The sequence below is a fragment of the Odocoileus virginianus genome, chromosome 24 (genome assembly GCF_023699985.2).
Source record: "Odocoileus virginianus isolate 20LAN1187 ecotype Illinois chromosome 24, Ovbor_1.2, whole genome shotgun sequence".
Lineage (NCBI taxonomy): Eukaryota > Metazoa > Chordata > Mammalia > Artiodactyla > Cervidae > Odocoileus > Odocoileus virginianus.
Window position 1 is genome coordinate 38,957,038 of NC_069697.1, and position 18,025 is coordinate 38,975,062.

An 18,025-nucleotide genomic window follows, 5' to 3' on the forward strand; every position below is an offset into this window, starting at 1 on the left:
ATCTTTCTAGTTGTGGTCTTTTATTTTCCATTTAACATTTTTTTTTTGTAAAATCATTTTTGATGTGATAAATTTTTTTAGCTTCAATTGCCTGTAAAATTCTCTCCTTGAAATCTGAATTGATCCTTGCCAGACAGAATATATTTGATTGTTATTTTCTTCCTTTTATCACTTTATATATATCATTCCACTCCCTTCTGGTCTGCCAAGTTTCTGCTCAAGAGTTAATTGATATTTTTATGGAATTCCCTTGTATGCAACTAGCAGCTTTCCTTTTGATATTTCTAAGATTCTCTCCTTATCTTTAATTTTTTCTCATTAAAAAAATCATTTTGTATTGGTGTAGTGTTGATTAACAATGTTGTGTTAGTTTCAGTTGTATAGTAAAGTCACTATACATATACATGTATCTATTCTTTTTCAAATTCTTTTCCTATTTTATTACAGAATATCCCACAGAGTTCCCTATTACCTATTTTAAATATAGCAGTGTGTACTCGTCAATCCCAAACTCCCTATCTTTCTTTCTCTCCCTGACACCCTTCTCTTCTGGTAACCATATGTTCTTTCTCTAAGTCTGTGTTTCTGTTTTTTAAATAAGTTCCTTTTTAGGGCCATCTGTGACAGTACAGTGATTAAGGATTTGCTTTCCTATGCAGCAAGTACAGACTAGATCTCTGATTGAGGAATTAGGATTCCACATGTAACATGATTTGGCTGAAAAAAAAAAAGTATAGTAAATAAGTTTATTTGTATCTTTTTTTTTTTTCAGATTCCACATATAAGAGATATCATATGATATTTGTCTTTCTGTCTGACCTAGTTTGCTTAGTATGATAATCTCAAGGTTCATACCTATTGCTGCAGATGGCATTATTTCATTCTTTTTAATGGCTGAGTAATATTTTATTGTATTTATGTACCACATCTTCTTTATCCATTCATCTGTCTATGAACATTTAGATTGTTTCTATGTCTTGGCTATTGTAAACAGCACTTCAATGAACATTGGTGTGCATGTACCTTTAAAACCATGTTTTTTTGCTGGATATATGCCCAGCAGTGGAATTGCTAAATCACATGGTAGCTTTATTTCTATTTTTTGAGGAACCTGTATATTGTTCTCCATTGTAGCTGTACCTATTTATATCCCCAGCAACAATGTAAGATGGTTCCCTTTTCTTCATACCCACTCGGCCATTTGTTGTTGGTAGATTTTTTGATGATGGCCATTCTGACCAGTGTGAGGTAATATCTCATTGTAGATTTTCACTTCTCTAACAATTAGTGATTTCAAACATCTTCTTATATGCCTCTTAGCTATTGATGTCTTCTTTGGATAAATGTCTATTTAATTCTTCTGCCCGTTTTTTTTTGTTGTTGTTGTTGTTCTTTTTGGTTTTGTTTTATATTGACCTGCATGAACTGTATTTGTAAATTTTGGAGACTGATCCTTTGTCATTTACTTCATTTGCAAATATTTTCTCCCATACTAAGGCCTATCTTTTCATTTTCTCTATGGTTTTCTTAGCTGTGGAAAAACTTCTGAGTTTAATTATTTGCTTATTTTTGTTTCTAGTCTCATTACTGTAGGGGATGGATCCAAAAAGGTATTGCTATGATTTATATCAAAGAGTGTTCTATGTATGTTTTCCTCTTAACAGTTTCATAATATCCGATTTTATACATTTAGATCCTTAATCCATTTTGAGTGTATTTTTGTGTATGATATTGTGGTATGTTCTAGTTTCTTCTTTTTTACCTGTAGCTATATAGTTTTCCCTGGTGGCTTAGAGGGTAAAGTGCCTGCCCGCAATGCGGGAGACCCGGGTTCGATTCCTGGGTCGGGAAGATCCCCTGGAGAAGGAAATGGCAAGCCACTCCAGTACCCTTGCCTAGAAAATCCCATGAACGGAGGAGCCTGGTAGGCTACCGTCCATGGGGTCGTGAAGAGTTGGACACGACTGAGCAACTTCACTTTCACATATAGTTTTTCCAACATCACTGGTTGAAGAGAATTTCCTTCATTGTATAGCTTTGCCTTCTTTCTCATAGAATAATTCACCATAGGTGACTGAGTTTATTTCTGGGCTTTGTATCCTGTTCCATTAATATATATATTCTGTTTTTGTGCCATAGTGTTTTCATGACTGTAGCTTTATAATATATAGAGTGAAGTCATGGAACCTGATTCCTTCAACGCCGCTTTTCAAGATTGATTTTGCTATCCAAAATCTTTCGTGTATCCATACAAATTTTAAGATTTTTTTGTTCTCAGTTCAGTTCAGTCACTCAGTCATGTCCCACACTTTGCGACCCCATGAATCGCAGCACACCAGGCCTCCCTGTCCATCACCAACTCCCGGAGTTTACTCAAACTCATGTCCATCGAGTCGATGATGCCATCCAGCCATTTCATCCTTTGTCATCCCCTTCTCCTCCTGCCACCAATCCCTCCCAGCATCAGGGTCTTTTCCAATTAGTCAACTCTTCCCATGAGGTGGCCAGAGTACTGGAGTTTCAGCTTCAGCATCAGTCCTTCCAATGAACACCCAGGACTGATCTCCTTTAGGATGGACTGGTTGGAGCTCCTTGCTGTCCAAGGCAAACACTATTCTTCTTTAGTTCCATGGATAGTTCTTTGCTTTCCACTAAGAAATTCACAGATTTTTAGGATAGGTTCCAAGGACAAGGTTCCTACTGTGCTTATTGCTAAAGAAGAAGGGCTTCTATAAATGGCTAATATATGTGAGCATAAGTACACTTGGTACTTTTTATGCTGCTCAATATCTTAGACCTGTATCTCTTGAAAACCCAAATATTCTGATATTTTGCTTCATAGTCTTCTGGAGCCTTATATGGTTAAAAATATATTAACTTATTCAAGCATCTAGCCAAAGAATTTTTATGAGATATGTCATTTCCATATTTGAATATTTTGAAGATATTTACACTGTTAAAACCATTATCATAGAATGACACTGCTCCAAACATATAAAGAATTATTAAAGTCTCCTAAAATAGCTAGTTTGTTTCTCTGTAAGTCGTGTAAGAAAATAATATAGATATAAAAATAAGTACATGACTTTCTGAAGCTGAAACTCTTTCAAATGTGCAAGTTCTGAGCTGCCATATGAGATGGCAGTAAATTCTTGTCAGTTTGAAGTGTGAGATTTCATCAAACTGGGATGATAATTTTTAAAATTTATAACATGTACATTGTTTTTTGCTGACAATGCCTGACCTACACAGCACAAAATAAAAGTAAATTTTGTAAATTTCTTGGTTTTATTTGAGGTAAATATTCTAGGCAATTTGGATTACTACTTTCAGATTTGAGTTATCTGAATTATATATACATATTTATTAAAAACTGCATCAATAATTCATAGTTTTCTACTGATTAAACACTTTTTTTGGCTTATGTCTGTTAAATGTATGTGTGTGTGTGTATATATATATATATATATATATATAGTATTTATATCTTTTAAAAATTCTGTCTGTATTAGAAATGGATCAAGGAACAGGTGTGAATCAGACTGATAAAATTAGCCTATTTCTCCTGTAAATTGTTAACATTTGAGAGTAATTATATCACTTTCTTTCTTGGAGGCTCAGAAATGTAATCTACAGAGGGGAAAAGAAAATGTAAACTTTTTGAAATTACTTAAAATTTCAGTAAAAATAGAGATAAATGATAACTTCTACATTGAAAACATTCATTTATATGTTATATATGATAATTTCTACCAGTAAAAGCAAACCAGGGGAAAAAAATTAGTTTTTCAGAATGTGCTTACAATCTCTGTTTACTGGGGAAGTAAAGAACCATGATAGTTCTATAAATTTAAATTTAGACCAACTTATAGTTGAATAATATTTAAAAGCATATTTCTGGACTTTTTAAAGGAAACTAACTTTTCTGTCAGGACTTAAGGAAATTACAAGGATAAAAAAGACTTGATTTTATTGAAATTTTAAGACTAAAGGAAAGGTAGTGTTATGGCATGAATAAAAACATTCCTAAATGCTGAAAAGTTACATTAAAGTCAAAAGTTTTGTCTGGAAGAAAAGTAAAGAAATAAAAGCAAAATCAAGGGCAACTGGTACATTATTAGCTGGACTTTTGTGATGATCATGGGAAATCAAAATTCTCATGATACACTTTACCTACATTATGGAATTAATGCCTTGACTTCAGTCATCTCTGGAAAGAATAACACTGCTGCTCTTCTCCTACAGTAAAAATAATATAAATTATTCTTAAATATAGCTATTGAGAAATTGTGGTGCACTTTTGCTTAATTAACAAGGAAACTTATTAAAGAAAAAAGAAGGAAACTTATCCCCCATTTAGACAGCAAACATGTTTCCAGTCTGGATCTGTCTTATGCTTCATCTTATCATCTAATACATCTCAACATCTACTACATGGTAGATACATAGTAGATGCTTAATAAATATTTCCTGAGGAAATTTTAAAAAAAAAACACTCTTAAAAATGTGTACCTCAATAGCTGAAGATATAAATAGAGATCTTATAACACTGGCTTCCAAATATCAATTCATAAGCCTGTTACATCTTCAGATATTATTTTGATTAAAGCTTCTTTAAGACATAGGTATCTAGAGTCATATTACTTAAAAATCAGAAAAAAATGTTTTTAATAATGACTATATAGGAATTATATGCCTTTCACAGAAAAAATTCAAATGAATTATCTAGGTTTATTTTCAGAACAGTAAATAGGCATTGCTTCCAATTTTTAGATGAATACATAAAGTTCCCAAAGTGACTTACTCAAGACAACATGATGATAGAGAAAAGAATAATATAGATTCAGTATGTATTTGCTGTTTGTACATATATGCAATATTAATTTAATGATTGCAAGGAAAATAGGCATCATCCATTGTGCCTAAAGCAGGATGACCTTCAGGAAAACCATTGGAAATGCCTAGAAAAGGCAATATTCTGTCTCTTTTTGTATATCTTTTGTGTGATAATGTGGGTGCATTTTTATGGGAAAATAACAGTTATCAGCATTACCCTCAGAGAGAATTGTTTCAAAGGAGTAGAGTCGGAATGGCTAATATGCTCAACACTTGCCCCATTCTTTTGTACTAAAAGTAATTCATGTGAAGCAAAACTGTTAATATTACTGGTAAGGTAAGATTACAGCATGATTGTGACATTGACTTGAATATATTTGCAACATTCAGTTATGCCCATTGGTTACCAGGCACTGAAGTAGATGCTGAGAATAAGGAGATGAAATTAACATCTTTCTTTTCCTTTTTATTTATTTGGCTGTGTTGGGATCTTTGATCTTCATTGTGGCTTTTTGGATCTTTTTTTTAGTTGCAACATGTGGAATCTTTAGTTGTGACACTGGAATCTTTGTGGCATGTGTGATCTAGTTCCCCACCCAGGGATCAAGCCAGGGCCTCCTACACTGGGAACAGAAATTCTTAGCTACAAAACCACCAGGGAAAGTCACTCACTTTCTTAACTTTGAGTATGTCATAAAAACTAAAAGGGGAGATATATGAACAACAGCTATTATACAATGTAGGAAGTGTGATTATAGAATTGTTTTTAAAAACAAAGAGAAAGCACATAAAGGAGGAGAGATTTCTTAGGGGAGATCATAGTTAAGCAGTAGTGTAAAAGGTAAGTGAAAGAAGATGTCAAAAATGGGAAAGATGGGCACTTTGTTAAGTAGGAACTGTCTTACAGGTTTCAGACATAAATATAAATATGCAAAATACTCCTTTCCACTATTAATAGAATATAGAAATACTTATTCAAATTTTATTAAAAAATTAAATCAGTTTACTCTAGGCATTTTGAGAGCCGACTTACTACGTATAATATTAATCAATTTGTTCTCAATATCTGTTTATTTCTTCAGATTTTAAATAATATATTTCAATTATAAAAAATTTTGAAAAAAACTAGAAATGTAAATGGACACAAATCAGATCAACCGCCATGGAGGAAACTTTATTTTGTAAATGCAGAGAGCTTTGAGACTTATAACCCAGAATAATTATTTTAGTTAGTACCAAACTAACAAGAAATATCAAAGCAGTATTATCAAATCTCAAGGAAATTGTTGGTTGTAACTTATTGTCAGAGTACTTTTCATCATATTCCTCTGTGTAGTGAGAATTGTTTTAATATTTTTGTATTGACAACTGTGAACAGATAAAATATTAAATTACTTTCTTTTAATCTTAGTAAAATCTAGTAATAATTGATGATAGGGGAAAAGATAAGAATAAATCAGTGAAGAACATCTTCAATACTTTCTTTAAAGTACTTATTTATGATTTAATATACAGTATTTTAATTATAGAAGTTCACAAAGGAAACTAAATATTCTCATTCATTTCAAGAGATCTGTAACAAAACTGACCTGAGTATTATTCACTTATGCACCTAGATTCTTGAGATGTATTTTTGAGACAAAGCACCTTATGTCTAGGCCTGGCTATTATATTGCTATCGCCACTCACTGCCTTGTGTTTATGACTAGTGTGATGAGCTCTGGTATATGAAGCTTGTCCACACTTAACCAATATAAAAGTATTGTATTTGAAGTGCTTTAGTAGAACCTTTTCTTGGTGACCATTACTTAAGATATCAAAACACACATAGCAATGAAGAGAATAGATTCTAAGCAGAGTCTCAGAGATTTCTATAAATATATCATGGTTATAAGCTTGCACGTCTGAAAGTCAAAGAGATTTATTTTATTTATAAGAAATATGTAGCATGAAATTACAGTTTTGTAATTTCCCTCATATAAATTGAAAGAGCGAATGCTGGTGGTTTTGGATTCACAAATACAAATATATTTTAATTATGGCCTTCAATCCTCTTTTCATTTACTAATTTCATGTGTGTATATCTGCTTTTAAAACTTAACTGTAGAAAAGGTCAAGGTGATACTGGGATAAAGAGAAATGCCCTATATAGATTATTGTCATAAATGTACAAGATCTTTAAAATATGGGAGAACTGGGAAACTGGATATCTAAATGAGTTGTATCTTACATTTTAATTTTAAAAAAATATATTGCAAAAACACTACTTAATGACCACTAGTTTTTTTCTTTGAAATCCCAACTTTAGAAATCAATTGTGGTTGGCTAGCCACAATTTGCTTATTGCTTCTTACTGGTTATCAGATCTATGGATTTTAGTGACTCAGAGTTAAGCATAAACCTGCCTGGAGTTTTGGGGGAAATATGTTTTTATGGTAACACCTCATATTTGCAAGCAAATAGGCCAAGCTTAAATTCTATCATACAAATAACAACAGCAATACTCCTTTTTGTTATACTAATTCAGCTCCTGCAATCTTTGATCTTCCTCTTCTAATGTATTACTTTTCAGCATTGCACCAAATACCAGCATTTTATGTTTATGTCTCAGTGTGTGTTCTGTGTGTGTTCAACCTAGTTTTGACCATAAAATTAGTGTGTGTGTGTTAGTTGCTCAGTTGTGTCTGACTCTTTGCAACCTTACAAATCCTCTCTAATCTGCTGAATGCATAACACTTGTTTTACAGTTGCATAAATCAAGCTCAATAATTACATTGTTAAGTATTTTATAGTGAAAACAAACATATGCTTTCTCAATCTTTACTCTTCCATGTCTAAATTGAGAAGGTACTGTAGAAGTTTACTTTCTGAGAAGGCAGTGATGATTGCTTTATGGTAAAGTTCTGAATAACCATGTTTGGTGTTATCAATGTACTTTAGAATTATTAGTATAAGGCTTAGTGACTATTTCCTGTCGGGGGAGTGTGTAATTTCCTTGGTTCTGTTTCATCACAACAAAAACTTGAAGTGATGGACCAGTGTTACAGCTCAGTTTTATTTCAAAAGTAAAAGAAAATACATCCTCAAGGTATGAGGACAAGCTAACCCAAAAGATAAAAAAAGAAAAGAGGCGCCCAGCCTAATTTTGGCTCCTCTTTTTATATGTTTTTTCTTCTTCCCCTGGCCTGCCCTATGTAAATTGGGCCAGCCAGGAGTCCTGTTTGTTTTACCTGAGCTCCTCACTCTGGTCCTGGGACCTTCCCTTGTTCTATTTTCTCGGGCTATTCCCTTCCTTGTCTTTTAGCCACTGCCATTCTGGTCTCATTTTTCCTATTCTAACTACCTAACATTCCATGTCAACATGGGATTCCCTTTTAAAAATAGTGATCTATTACATACTGGTCATTGAAGGTTTGAAAATTTTGTATATTTGTGATTCTGATATGTATGGTAATAAATTTTGTGTGTCTTAAAATTTCATCCTAGTTAATAGTTAATCCTTAGGACAGCCTAGATGAAATACTTTTGAAATATGAGTTATTGACACTAATAAACCTATTTGAAATATTAACATTGGTGGGATAAATGAAATATTTTTGAATACCAACAAAACGTAATTGGGAGTATACATAACAAAGTGTCAATGTGTTTTAAATTATCATATTATTATTATTTTCATAGTAATATCAAAATTTTTTTCATGATAAGAATATATATTTAAAGTTTTAATATGTAATTAGCAAATGTCTGAAAGCTAATACTATATGTATTTTTCTCCTTAATTATAGTCATGATTTCATTGGAGAATTTACAACAAGCTATAGGGAACTTTCTAGAGGGCAATCACAGTTCAATGTATATGAGGTAAGAGGAATTTTACTCTATGTTTTTCTGGAATAAGTACATTTATGCTTTTAAAATATAGATTTTTACAAAAGATAATTGCCAAATGTTACCAATGTAAATAAGAATCTTTAAACTTATTGAGAAGATTGGTTTTTGAGATTAAATAATATTTCTCTTCAAATCATATGGTCATTTGAATCTACTTTGTTGATTTAAAATTCTTGCCTATGAAACATTTTCTTATTTAAAAAACATCCAATATGGATATAAGTTTATTTTTCCTTGAGCTTCTGCCTTTATGTTTTGCCTTCCTATTAACATTCTGCTCAATCCTTATTTTTAATTAATTTATTTTTTATTGAAAGATAATTGCTTTACAGAACTTTGTTGTTTTCTGTCAAACCTCAACATGAGTCAGCCATAGGTATACATGTATCCCCTCCGTTTTGAACCTCCCTCCCATCTCCCTCCCCACCCCACCCCTCTAGGTGGATACAGAGCTCCTGTTTGAGTTTCCTGAGCCATACAGCAAATTCCTGTTGGCTGACTATTTTGCATATGGTAATATAAGTTACCATGGTACTCTTTCCATACATCTCACCCTCTCCTCCCCTCTCCCCATGTCCATAAGTCTATTCTCTATGTCTCTTTCTCCATTGTTTCCCTGTAAATAAATTCTTCAGTACAATTTTTCTAGATTCCACATATATGCATTAGAACACAATATTTATCTTTCTATTTCTGACTTACTTCACTCTGTATAATAGGTTCTAGGTTCATCCACCTCATTAGAACTGACTCAAATGGGTTCCTTTTTATGGCTGAGTAATATTCCATTGTGTATGTGTACCACAGCTTCTTTATCCATTCATCTGTCGATGGATATCTAGGTTGCTTCCATGTTCTAGCTATTGTAAATAGTGCTGCAGTGAACAATGGGATACGTGTGTCTTCTTCAATTTTGGTTTCCTTAGAGTATATGCCTAAGAGTGGGATTGCTGGGTCCTATGGTAGTTTTGAGTTTGAGTAAACTCCGGGTGTTGGTGATGGACCGGGAGGCCTCGCGTGCTGTCATTCATGGGGTCGCAAAGAGTCGTACTCGACTGAGCGACTGAACTGAACTGAACTGAATGGTGGTTTTATTCCTAGCTTTTTAAGGAATCTCCATACTATCTTCCACAGTGGTTGTATCAATTTACATTCCCATAAGAGTGTTCCCTTTTCTCCACACCTTCTCCAGCATTTATTGTTTGAAGACTTTCTGATGATGGCCATTCTGACCAGTGGGAGGTGATATCTCATTGTAGTTTTGATTTGTATTTCTCTAATAATGAGCAATGTTGAGCATCTTAGGTCTGAAGTGAGTTTCCTGTAGACAGCATATATATGGGTCTTATTTTTGTATCATTCAGCCAGTCTGTGTCTTTTGGTTGAAACATTTAATCCATTTACATTTAAAGTAATTATTGATATGTATGTTCCTGTTGCCATTTTCTTAATTATTTGGGGTTGATTTTGTAGATCTTTTTCCTTCTCTTGTATTTCTTGACTATATATGTCCCTTTAACATTTCTTGTAAAGCTGGTTTGGTGGTACTGAATTCACTTAACTTTTGCTTGTCTGAAAAGCTTTTTATTTCTCCATCAGTTTTGAATAAGATCCTTGCCAGGTACAGTAACCTTGGCTGTAGATTTTTTCCTTTCAGTACTTTAAATATACCCTGCCATTCCCTTCTGGCCTGCAGAGTTTCTGCTGAAAGATAAGCTGTTAAGCATATAGGGTTTCCCTTGTATGTTACTTGTTGTTTCTCCCTTCCTGCTTTTACTATTCTTTCTTTGTGTTTAGTCTTTGTTTTTTTTTTATTATTGTGTGTCTTGGCATGCTTCTCCTTAGGTTTATAATATATGGGACTATTTGTGCCTCTTGGGCTTGATTGATTATTTCCTTTTCCATGTTGGGGAAATTTTCAACTATAATTTCTTCAAAAATTTTCTCATACCCATTCTTTTCCTCTTCTTCTTCTGGGACCCCTATAATTTGAATGTTGGTGCTTTTGATATTGTCCTAGAGGTCTCTGAGACTGTCCTCAGTTCTTTTCATTCTTTTTACTTTATTCTGCTCTTCAGAACTTATTTCCACTGTTTTCTCTTCCAGCTCACTGATTTGTTCTTCTGCTTCAGATATTCTGCTATTGATTCCTGGTTGATCGTGATTTAATCTGCAGTTTGTACATCTGGTGGGAAGGTTTTGGGTCTTCTTCCTTAACCACACTGCCCCTGGGTTTCATTTGTGGTTTTATTTCCACCTCTACATGTAGGTCATCCACTTGTATTTGCTCCTGAGGCTGCCCTGGAGGGCTTGGGTTTGCCCCTGTGAGGGCTAGGTGTGGAGCTGGTGCAGCTGCTTGGGTTTCAGGGGTTCTGGCAGCACCAGGTACTCAGGGGAGTTGGTGGCTAGGGCAGTAGGAAATATAGTGCTCTAGAAGGGTATGGCAACCAGTATTGACCAATACAATTCCAGGATTCTTGCCTGGAGAACCGCCTCCCTGATGGAGAAGGCTGGCAGGACACAGTCTACAGGGTTGCAAAGCATCAGATATGACCGAAGCAACCCTGTGTGCATAGACGCAAGACTTTTTTTCGCCTGTGGCAGCTCTGCCCCAGTGAGAGTTGAGCGTGAAGATCACACAGCTGCTTGGGTTGCAGGGACCCTGGTGGTGCCAAGTGTGCAGGGACATGGACTGCCTCTGCCGCAGGAGTCAGGCCCTATCAGAGTCTTTTTTTATGAGCCTCTTGTAGTTGGCCATTAGAAGGCCTCTTTGGCCAGTCTTTCTGCATAGCTCTGCCCATTCGGGCACTCAGAGGGCTCCCTTGCCTGGGGTCCGTCTCTGTTGTTGGGTGCATCAGGTACATAGAGGGACCCCCCCCCCCGACTGGGGTCCTACCCGGTAGATCGGCATGTCAGGCACTTAAAGGGCACCCTGGGTGGGATCCTACTCTGTAGTTTGCATATCAATCACTTAAAGGGGCACCCTGGGTGGGGTCGTAGGCTGTAGCTCAGTGCATCAGGCGTTTGATGGGCCAGCCTCTATCATTCAGCTGCTGATGCTGGAGTGTGGGGAGAGAGAGGCTATGGTGATGGCTCCACCCCCTACACATGACTTAGCAGTATCGCCTTGCTTCCATGGCTGTTGGCATTCCTCCACTGGCATTTCCCACCACAATCTCCTCCCTCACATCCCCTCACAGTCTCTCCACAGTCAACAGCTGACCTTGCACTGGGATTGCGCCACAATCCCTAAACTCCAGCTCCCAGCCGCTGCGCCTTCCAGGAGACCAGCGTCCCTGTCCGGGGTATGTATGGCTGTGGCAAGGACTGTCTGAGTCTCATCCCATTTAGGCTGCCACAGATCAGCTGTTTCACTCTCAGCCTTGAATGTTTCTCGTCTGACTCAGACAATTGCCTTGATGTGAGGATTGGACCCCTGCTTTAGTACTCCCACCCGCCGAGGACAGGTCCAGTTCTACTGACACTCCTTTTATTCCCCTAGTCTCTTCATCCTACTGAATTTTGCATGGTTCTATATATTCTTTTCCACTGGTCAGGTACTCCTGTCCCCTCTCAGCTGGTGTTCTGAATGCACTTCTGTGTCTGAAGGTGTATTCCTGATGCATCCACGGAGAGAGATGTACTCCACATCCACCTGCTCCTCCTCCATCTTGTTCTCAGTCTCCTCAACCCTTTTTTAATAAAAAGATAAAAATATGCATTTTAGTTGTGTCAGCATGGTGTTACATAATAAGTTGTTTTTTTGCTTAGTGTGTTTGAACATCTTAACTATTGTTTAGATGAAGACTGAAGGAAATGAAAAAGTATGATTCAGTCATTAAAGAAATCCAAGTTATCAAAGCAAACACATTAGTTATTTCTGACTTAAACCAACCTTGCCAGTTAACCACCACATATTTGTTGAGCATAAGATATGTTCTAGCACTATTAATCCTTGAGGTTTGTCATCTGTTACATTTTCTGTAATAATTTAAATTTAATATACATCAATAGTAAAGGAAAATATCTCAGTACTTAGTCAATAATGATAACTATTTTCCTCCAACCTGACACTAAACTAAAATTGACCTCCTTTAAGTGGAGAAATCTCCTCCTGTTGCCTTACTAGGCTAAAGCAGTTGTATGTCACACATTCATTCATTTATTAGTTTATGAATAAGATATTTATCACATGGCTTCTGTATTCTGCACTCTATATTAGACCCAAAGGATGGAGAGATAAATGAAAACTTCACTGTCTAACGGGAGAAACAAACACATAAAATATGTTTACATTACCTTGATAGGTGCTATATATAGCTAGCAGACAACGAGATATCTAGAGGGGAGTGCAGCAAATTTTTCCCAAGAAATCTTCCCAGGGAAAGACAAAGTTGGAGTAATGGAGCAATTTTTCTATCTGCATCTTTCAGAAACCCATATTAAGGCTTAAAATAGATAGTGAAATTAGTATGACAGGTTGTACTTATATAAATATCTGTTCTTTCTGCATACCCTTAAGGTTGAAGAGAAACAACGCAAGCATATTAGTCCTCTTGTACTTAGAACACAGGTACTGCCTGTGTTCAGTAATAATGCTCCAGAGATCAATTACATTGAATTTCCTTATCTTTAAAATGTGTTCTTCTCTTTGGATCTCTCTGATCCAACAAAGTTTGCTTAATGAGATTGGTGTCACATCTAATGACAAAGAAGCTTAGTAACAATTGTTCCTTATTAAATACCCTGCATGAATATTTGTTCCATAATTTCAGATAACAATGTGTTCTTATTCTTTATGTTATCAATAGAAGAGATTAGTCTGAAGAATATCTGGAAGAACTTTGTATGTTATATATAACATATATATAGATCTTGGTCCTATATACATTGGAAACTTCATTTTTTGCACACATGTAAGGAGATTCAGTTTTGTTGAGGCAACTAGGGAAATTTTCAATCATTATTCTCTCAAATATTCTTTTGCCCCTTTCTCTCTTTTCCTTCTGGTACTCCCAGTACTTTCTATCTATCTATGTATCTACCTATCTACATATGTTTTTATGTTTGATCATATCCCACACTTCTGATATGATTTGTTCTTATTTTTTATTTTTGTTTCTTGCACTAGAAAAATCTCAGTTGACTTCAAGATTACTCATTATTTCTTCTGCCAACTCAAATGTTCTATTAAGCCTCTCTAGCAAATTTTTCCTTTGTTACTATACTTTTAAAGTTGAGAATTTCTACTTGGTTCTTTTTAATAGTTTTGATTTTACTGATTTTTCTATATGGTGAAATGTTATTTCATAGTTTATTTCACACTTTATTTCTTCTTTATTTTGTAAATATATTAATAGTGACTGATTTGAAAAATTTATTAAATAAATTCCATATCTATAAGTTACCAAGGATATAGTCTATTGATTGCTTTTTTCTATGTATGGAGCATACTTTCTTGTTTCTTTGCATATCATAATTTTGGTTGTTGTTGAATGCTGGAAATTTTTAAAAATATAATATAGTTACACTGGAAATCAGATCCTCTGCTTTTTCCAGGGTTTGCTATTGTTGCTGTTTATGGGCTTAGTGACTTTCTTGAAATAATTCTGTAAAGGCTCTGTAAAGGCTCTTTTTCTTTTCTGTGTGGGTCACTGCAGTCTGTGCCTTGTTAACTAGTGGTCAGCACATAATTTAACCAAGATTTGTGTATGTTGGTGCACTTCTTATATGTTCCAAGTGTAATATTCTGCCTTGGCTTTCACTTGATGCTTAAACAAGACTCAGAGTCAGCCATAGATGATGAATTATGGTTTCCTCAAGGTCTTCCTTCTCCATTCACACAGTTCTACACAAGCTCGTGGCCTTCCAGATCCCCAGTAATATGCCTGAGCTTTTAAAAGCCCTCCTATTTGACACTGGATCAAGATGGTGGAAGAGTAGGATATGGAGCTCATTTTCTCCTATAAATACATAAATACACCCGCTCATAGAACATCTATTGAACATGAGCAGAACACCTCTGACTTCCAAAAAGGCAAGAAAATCTCTGGGCAGGGCAAAAGAAAAAAGTAAAAAAAAAAAAAAAGGAGAAGGGGAGAAAGGAATCAGGATGGGACCTGTGTCCTTGGGAGGGAGCTGTGAAAGGAAAATTTTTTGGCATGAAGGGAAGTCCCTTCACTGGCAGGCAGGCCCACAGGGACAGAGGGAGCTTTGGAGCCTCAGAGGAGAGAATAGTAACTGGTTCACTGAGGCCAAAGCAGAGAGACTTGCCCAGTCAGCACTGCCCAGCACTCCCAAGCTTGAGGTACTCATCACTGAGGTAGTGAGGGGATTGAGCTTTGGAGGTCAGACCCAAGGAAGAGGACTGGGGTTGGCTGCATGGAGATAGCCTGAGGGGCCTAGGGTGTGGTGTGAGAGGAGGCCTGGGCCCAGCAGGGAGGGAGGGCAGTATTGTTGGGCCGGGGTGGGAGGAGAGGGGTGGGCCCAGCACGGGAGCTTCTTTCTCTGCACTCACTCTGAGGTGGCAAGGCACCGCCAAAATAAGCTCCAGGGGTAGGTATGAGCCACTGCTATCATCTCAGACTCCAGGGGTAGGATCAGACTGCTGGTGAGGGTCTGTGACCAGGAGCCAACCACTGCTTCTCTCTTTCTGGGAGCCTGCTTGAGCTGTCTACCTGCACACCCCTTATCAAGGGGATAATGGCCAGCACATGCTAAGCAAAGACACAGCAAGCCTTCATACCAAAAAAATATTAAACCATTCAAGCTACACAGAGAAGCTTCTGCATATAAATAGCCTTTAAGACTACAGTAGATGATTGTTTCTTCTAAACTCACAAGAGAAATATAAGCAAAATGATAAAGTAGAGGAACCACTCTCAGTTAATAGACCAAGAGAATTCCCCCAAAGGAACAAACAGTGAAACAGACCATTTGAATCTGGTAGACACTTATTTCCAAATGGAGGTAATGAAAATACTGAAGAAATTAAGAAAGGATATGGACAGAAATGCAGATTACAGTAAAAATGACTAGAAACTATAAGGAGGGGCCAAGTCAGAAAATTCATTTGCTGAGGTGAAAACTGAACTGAAAGCAAAATAAATAATGCAGAAGAGAGGATAAGTGATATGAAAGATAGAATAATGGTCAGTAACCGATCAGAATAGCAGACAGAAAGCCAAATTGGGGGAAAAAAATTGAAAGCAATATAAGAGACCTATGGGAAAATATAAAGTGTGCCACTCTACACATTATCAGGGTTCTAGAAGGAGAAGAAAGAGAAAGGAGGACTGAAAATGTATTTGAAAAAATTGTGGCTGAAAACTTTACAAATGTAATCATGGAAACCTATATTCAGATACAGGAAGCACAGAGGGTTCTAAACAAGACGAACCCAAGCAGACCTATACCAAGACATGTTAAAATGGCAAACATTAAAGAGAGGATTCTAAGGGCAGCAAGAGAAGAACAAGGAGTTCATTACAAGGAAATTCCCAGAAGGCTATTAGCTGATTTCTCTACAGAAACACTGCAGACCAGAAGGGAGTGGCAGAATATATTTAAAGTCTTGAAACGGAAAATCTGCAACCTAGAATATTCTATCCAAAAGTTTGTCATTTAGAAAAGGCGGAGAAACAAAGAATTTCTCAGACAAGTAAAAGCTAAAAAAAAATGGCAACACTAAATCTATCCTACAATAAATATTGAAACATCTCCTCTAAGTGGAAAAGAAGCAAGAAGATATAGGAAGAAGAAAATCATAATTTGAAACTAAATCACTTAAATTAGCCAGTACACAGATCAGAGATAGAGGGGGGAAAAAATTTATTTTTGAAATCAATGATAAACACAAGGAACAGCAAAAGGATAAAGATGAAGGGGTAAAAAATGATATCAAAATCATAAAATATAAGGAAAGAGTAAGAAAATGCGGATTCTTTTTTTTTTTTTACAGTGTGTTTGAGCCTATATTGCTGTCAGATATAGGAAGTTGTTAACATACTTGAAAAATAGGGAAACCACAAATCAAAAACATACAATAGATTATTCACAAAAAATCAAGAGAACACAAGCATAAAATAAATCATCAAACCACAAAAAGAAAGAAACAAGGAAAAAATGAAGAATCAATCAGAAAACAAGGTTTAATATGTCAATAAATATTTGCTTATCAATAATTGCCCAAAGTAATATTATTATTGTTGTTGTTTAGTTACTAAGTCATGACGAACTCTTTGCCACCCCATAGACTGTAGCTTGCCACACTCCTCTGTCCATGTGGTTTCCCGGACAAAATTTTTTAATGGGTTGCCATGTCTTTCTCCAGGAGATGTTCTTAACCCAAGGATAGAAACCACATCTCCTGCATTGCAGACAGATTCTTTACCACTGAGTAGACTCCCTTCTTATTCACAGTCTTGATAAAATGTTTTATTTTTGTTAATATTTATTGGCATATCAGTTCAGTCTCTCAGTCCTGTCTGACTCTTTGTGACCCCATGGACTGTAGCAGGCTTCCTTGTTCATCACCAACTCCCAGAGCTTACTGAGACTCATGTCCATTGAGTCGGTGATGCCATCCAACCATAATTCCTTTCAAATGTTGTTAGTGTCTTGCTATAAAACAAAGTAAATCAATCATACAAATACATTTCTCCACTCTTTTAGATTTCCTTCTGATTTAAATCACAGCAGAACAATAAGTAGAGATCCCTGTGCTAAACAGGAAATTCTCATTAGTCTATTTTATACATAGTAGTGTAGATATTTCAGCCCCAGTTTCCCAATTCATCCATCCCCTTTTCTTCCCGTGATAACCATATCTTTGATCTCTACATCTATAACTCTATTTTTGCTTTGCAAATAAGTTCATCTCTACCATTTTTTCGAGATTCCACATATAAGCCATATCATGTGATATTTGTTTTTCTCTTTTGGCTTACTACCACTCTGTATGACAACCTCTAGCTGCATCCATGTCTCTGCAAAAGACACTCTTTCATTCCTTTTTATGTTTGAGTAATATCCCATTGTGGACTTCCCTGGTGGCTCAGCAATAAAGAATCTCCCTGCAAGGAAGGAGGGACAGTTCCAATCCTTGGGTCAGGAAGATCCTCTGGAGAAGAAAATGGCAACCCACTTGAGAATTCTTGCCTGGGCAATCCCATGGGCAGAGGAACCTGGTAAGCTACAGTGCATGAGGTCACAAAAGAGTCAGGCACAACGAGATTACAATATGCTGTCTATAAAAGACCCTCTTAAGGGAAAAAGACACACATAGATTGAAGGT

General features: G+C 36.0%; 1 protein-coding gene across 2 annotated transcripts in view; it reads left to right on the top strand.

The window, feature by feature from the left end:
- Positions 1-18,025, top strand: part of CPNE8 (copine 8) — a 261,900-nt gene that overhangs the window by 160,726 nt on the left and 83,149 nt on the right. For both annotated transcript variants that reach the window (XM_070454589.1, XM_070454590.1), the window contains one exon: positions 8,625-8,700. In XM_070454589.1, the coding sequence (XP_070310690.1) occupies positions 8,625-8,700 (76 nt within the window). The remainder of the gene's footprint in view (positions 1-8,624; positions 8,701-18,025) is intronic.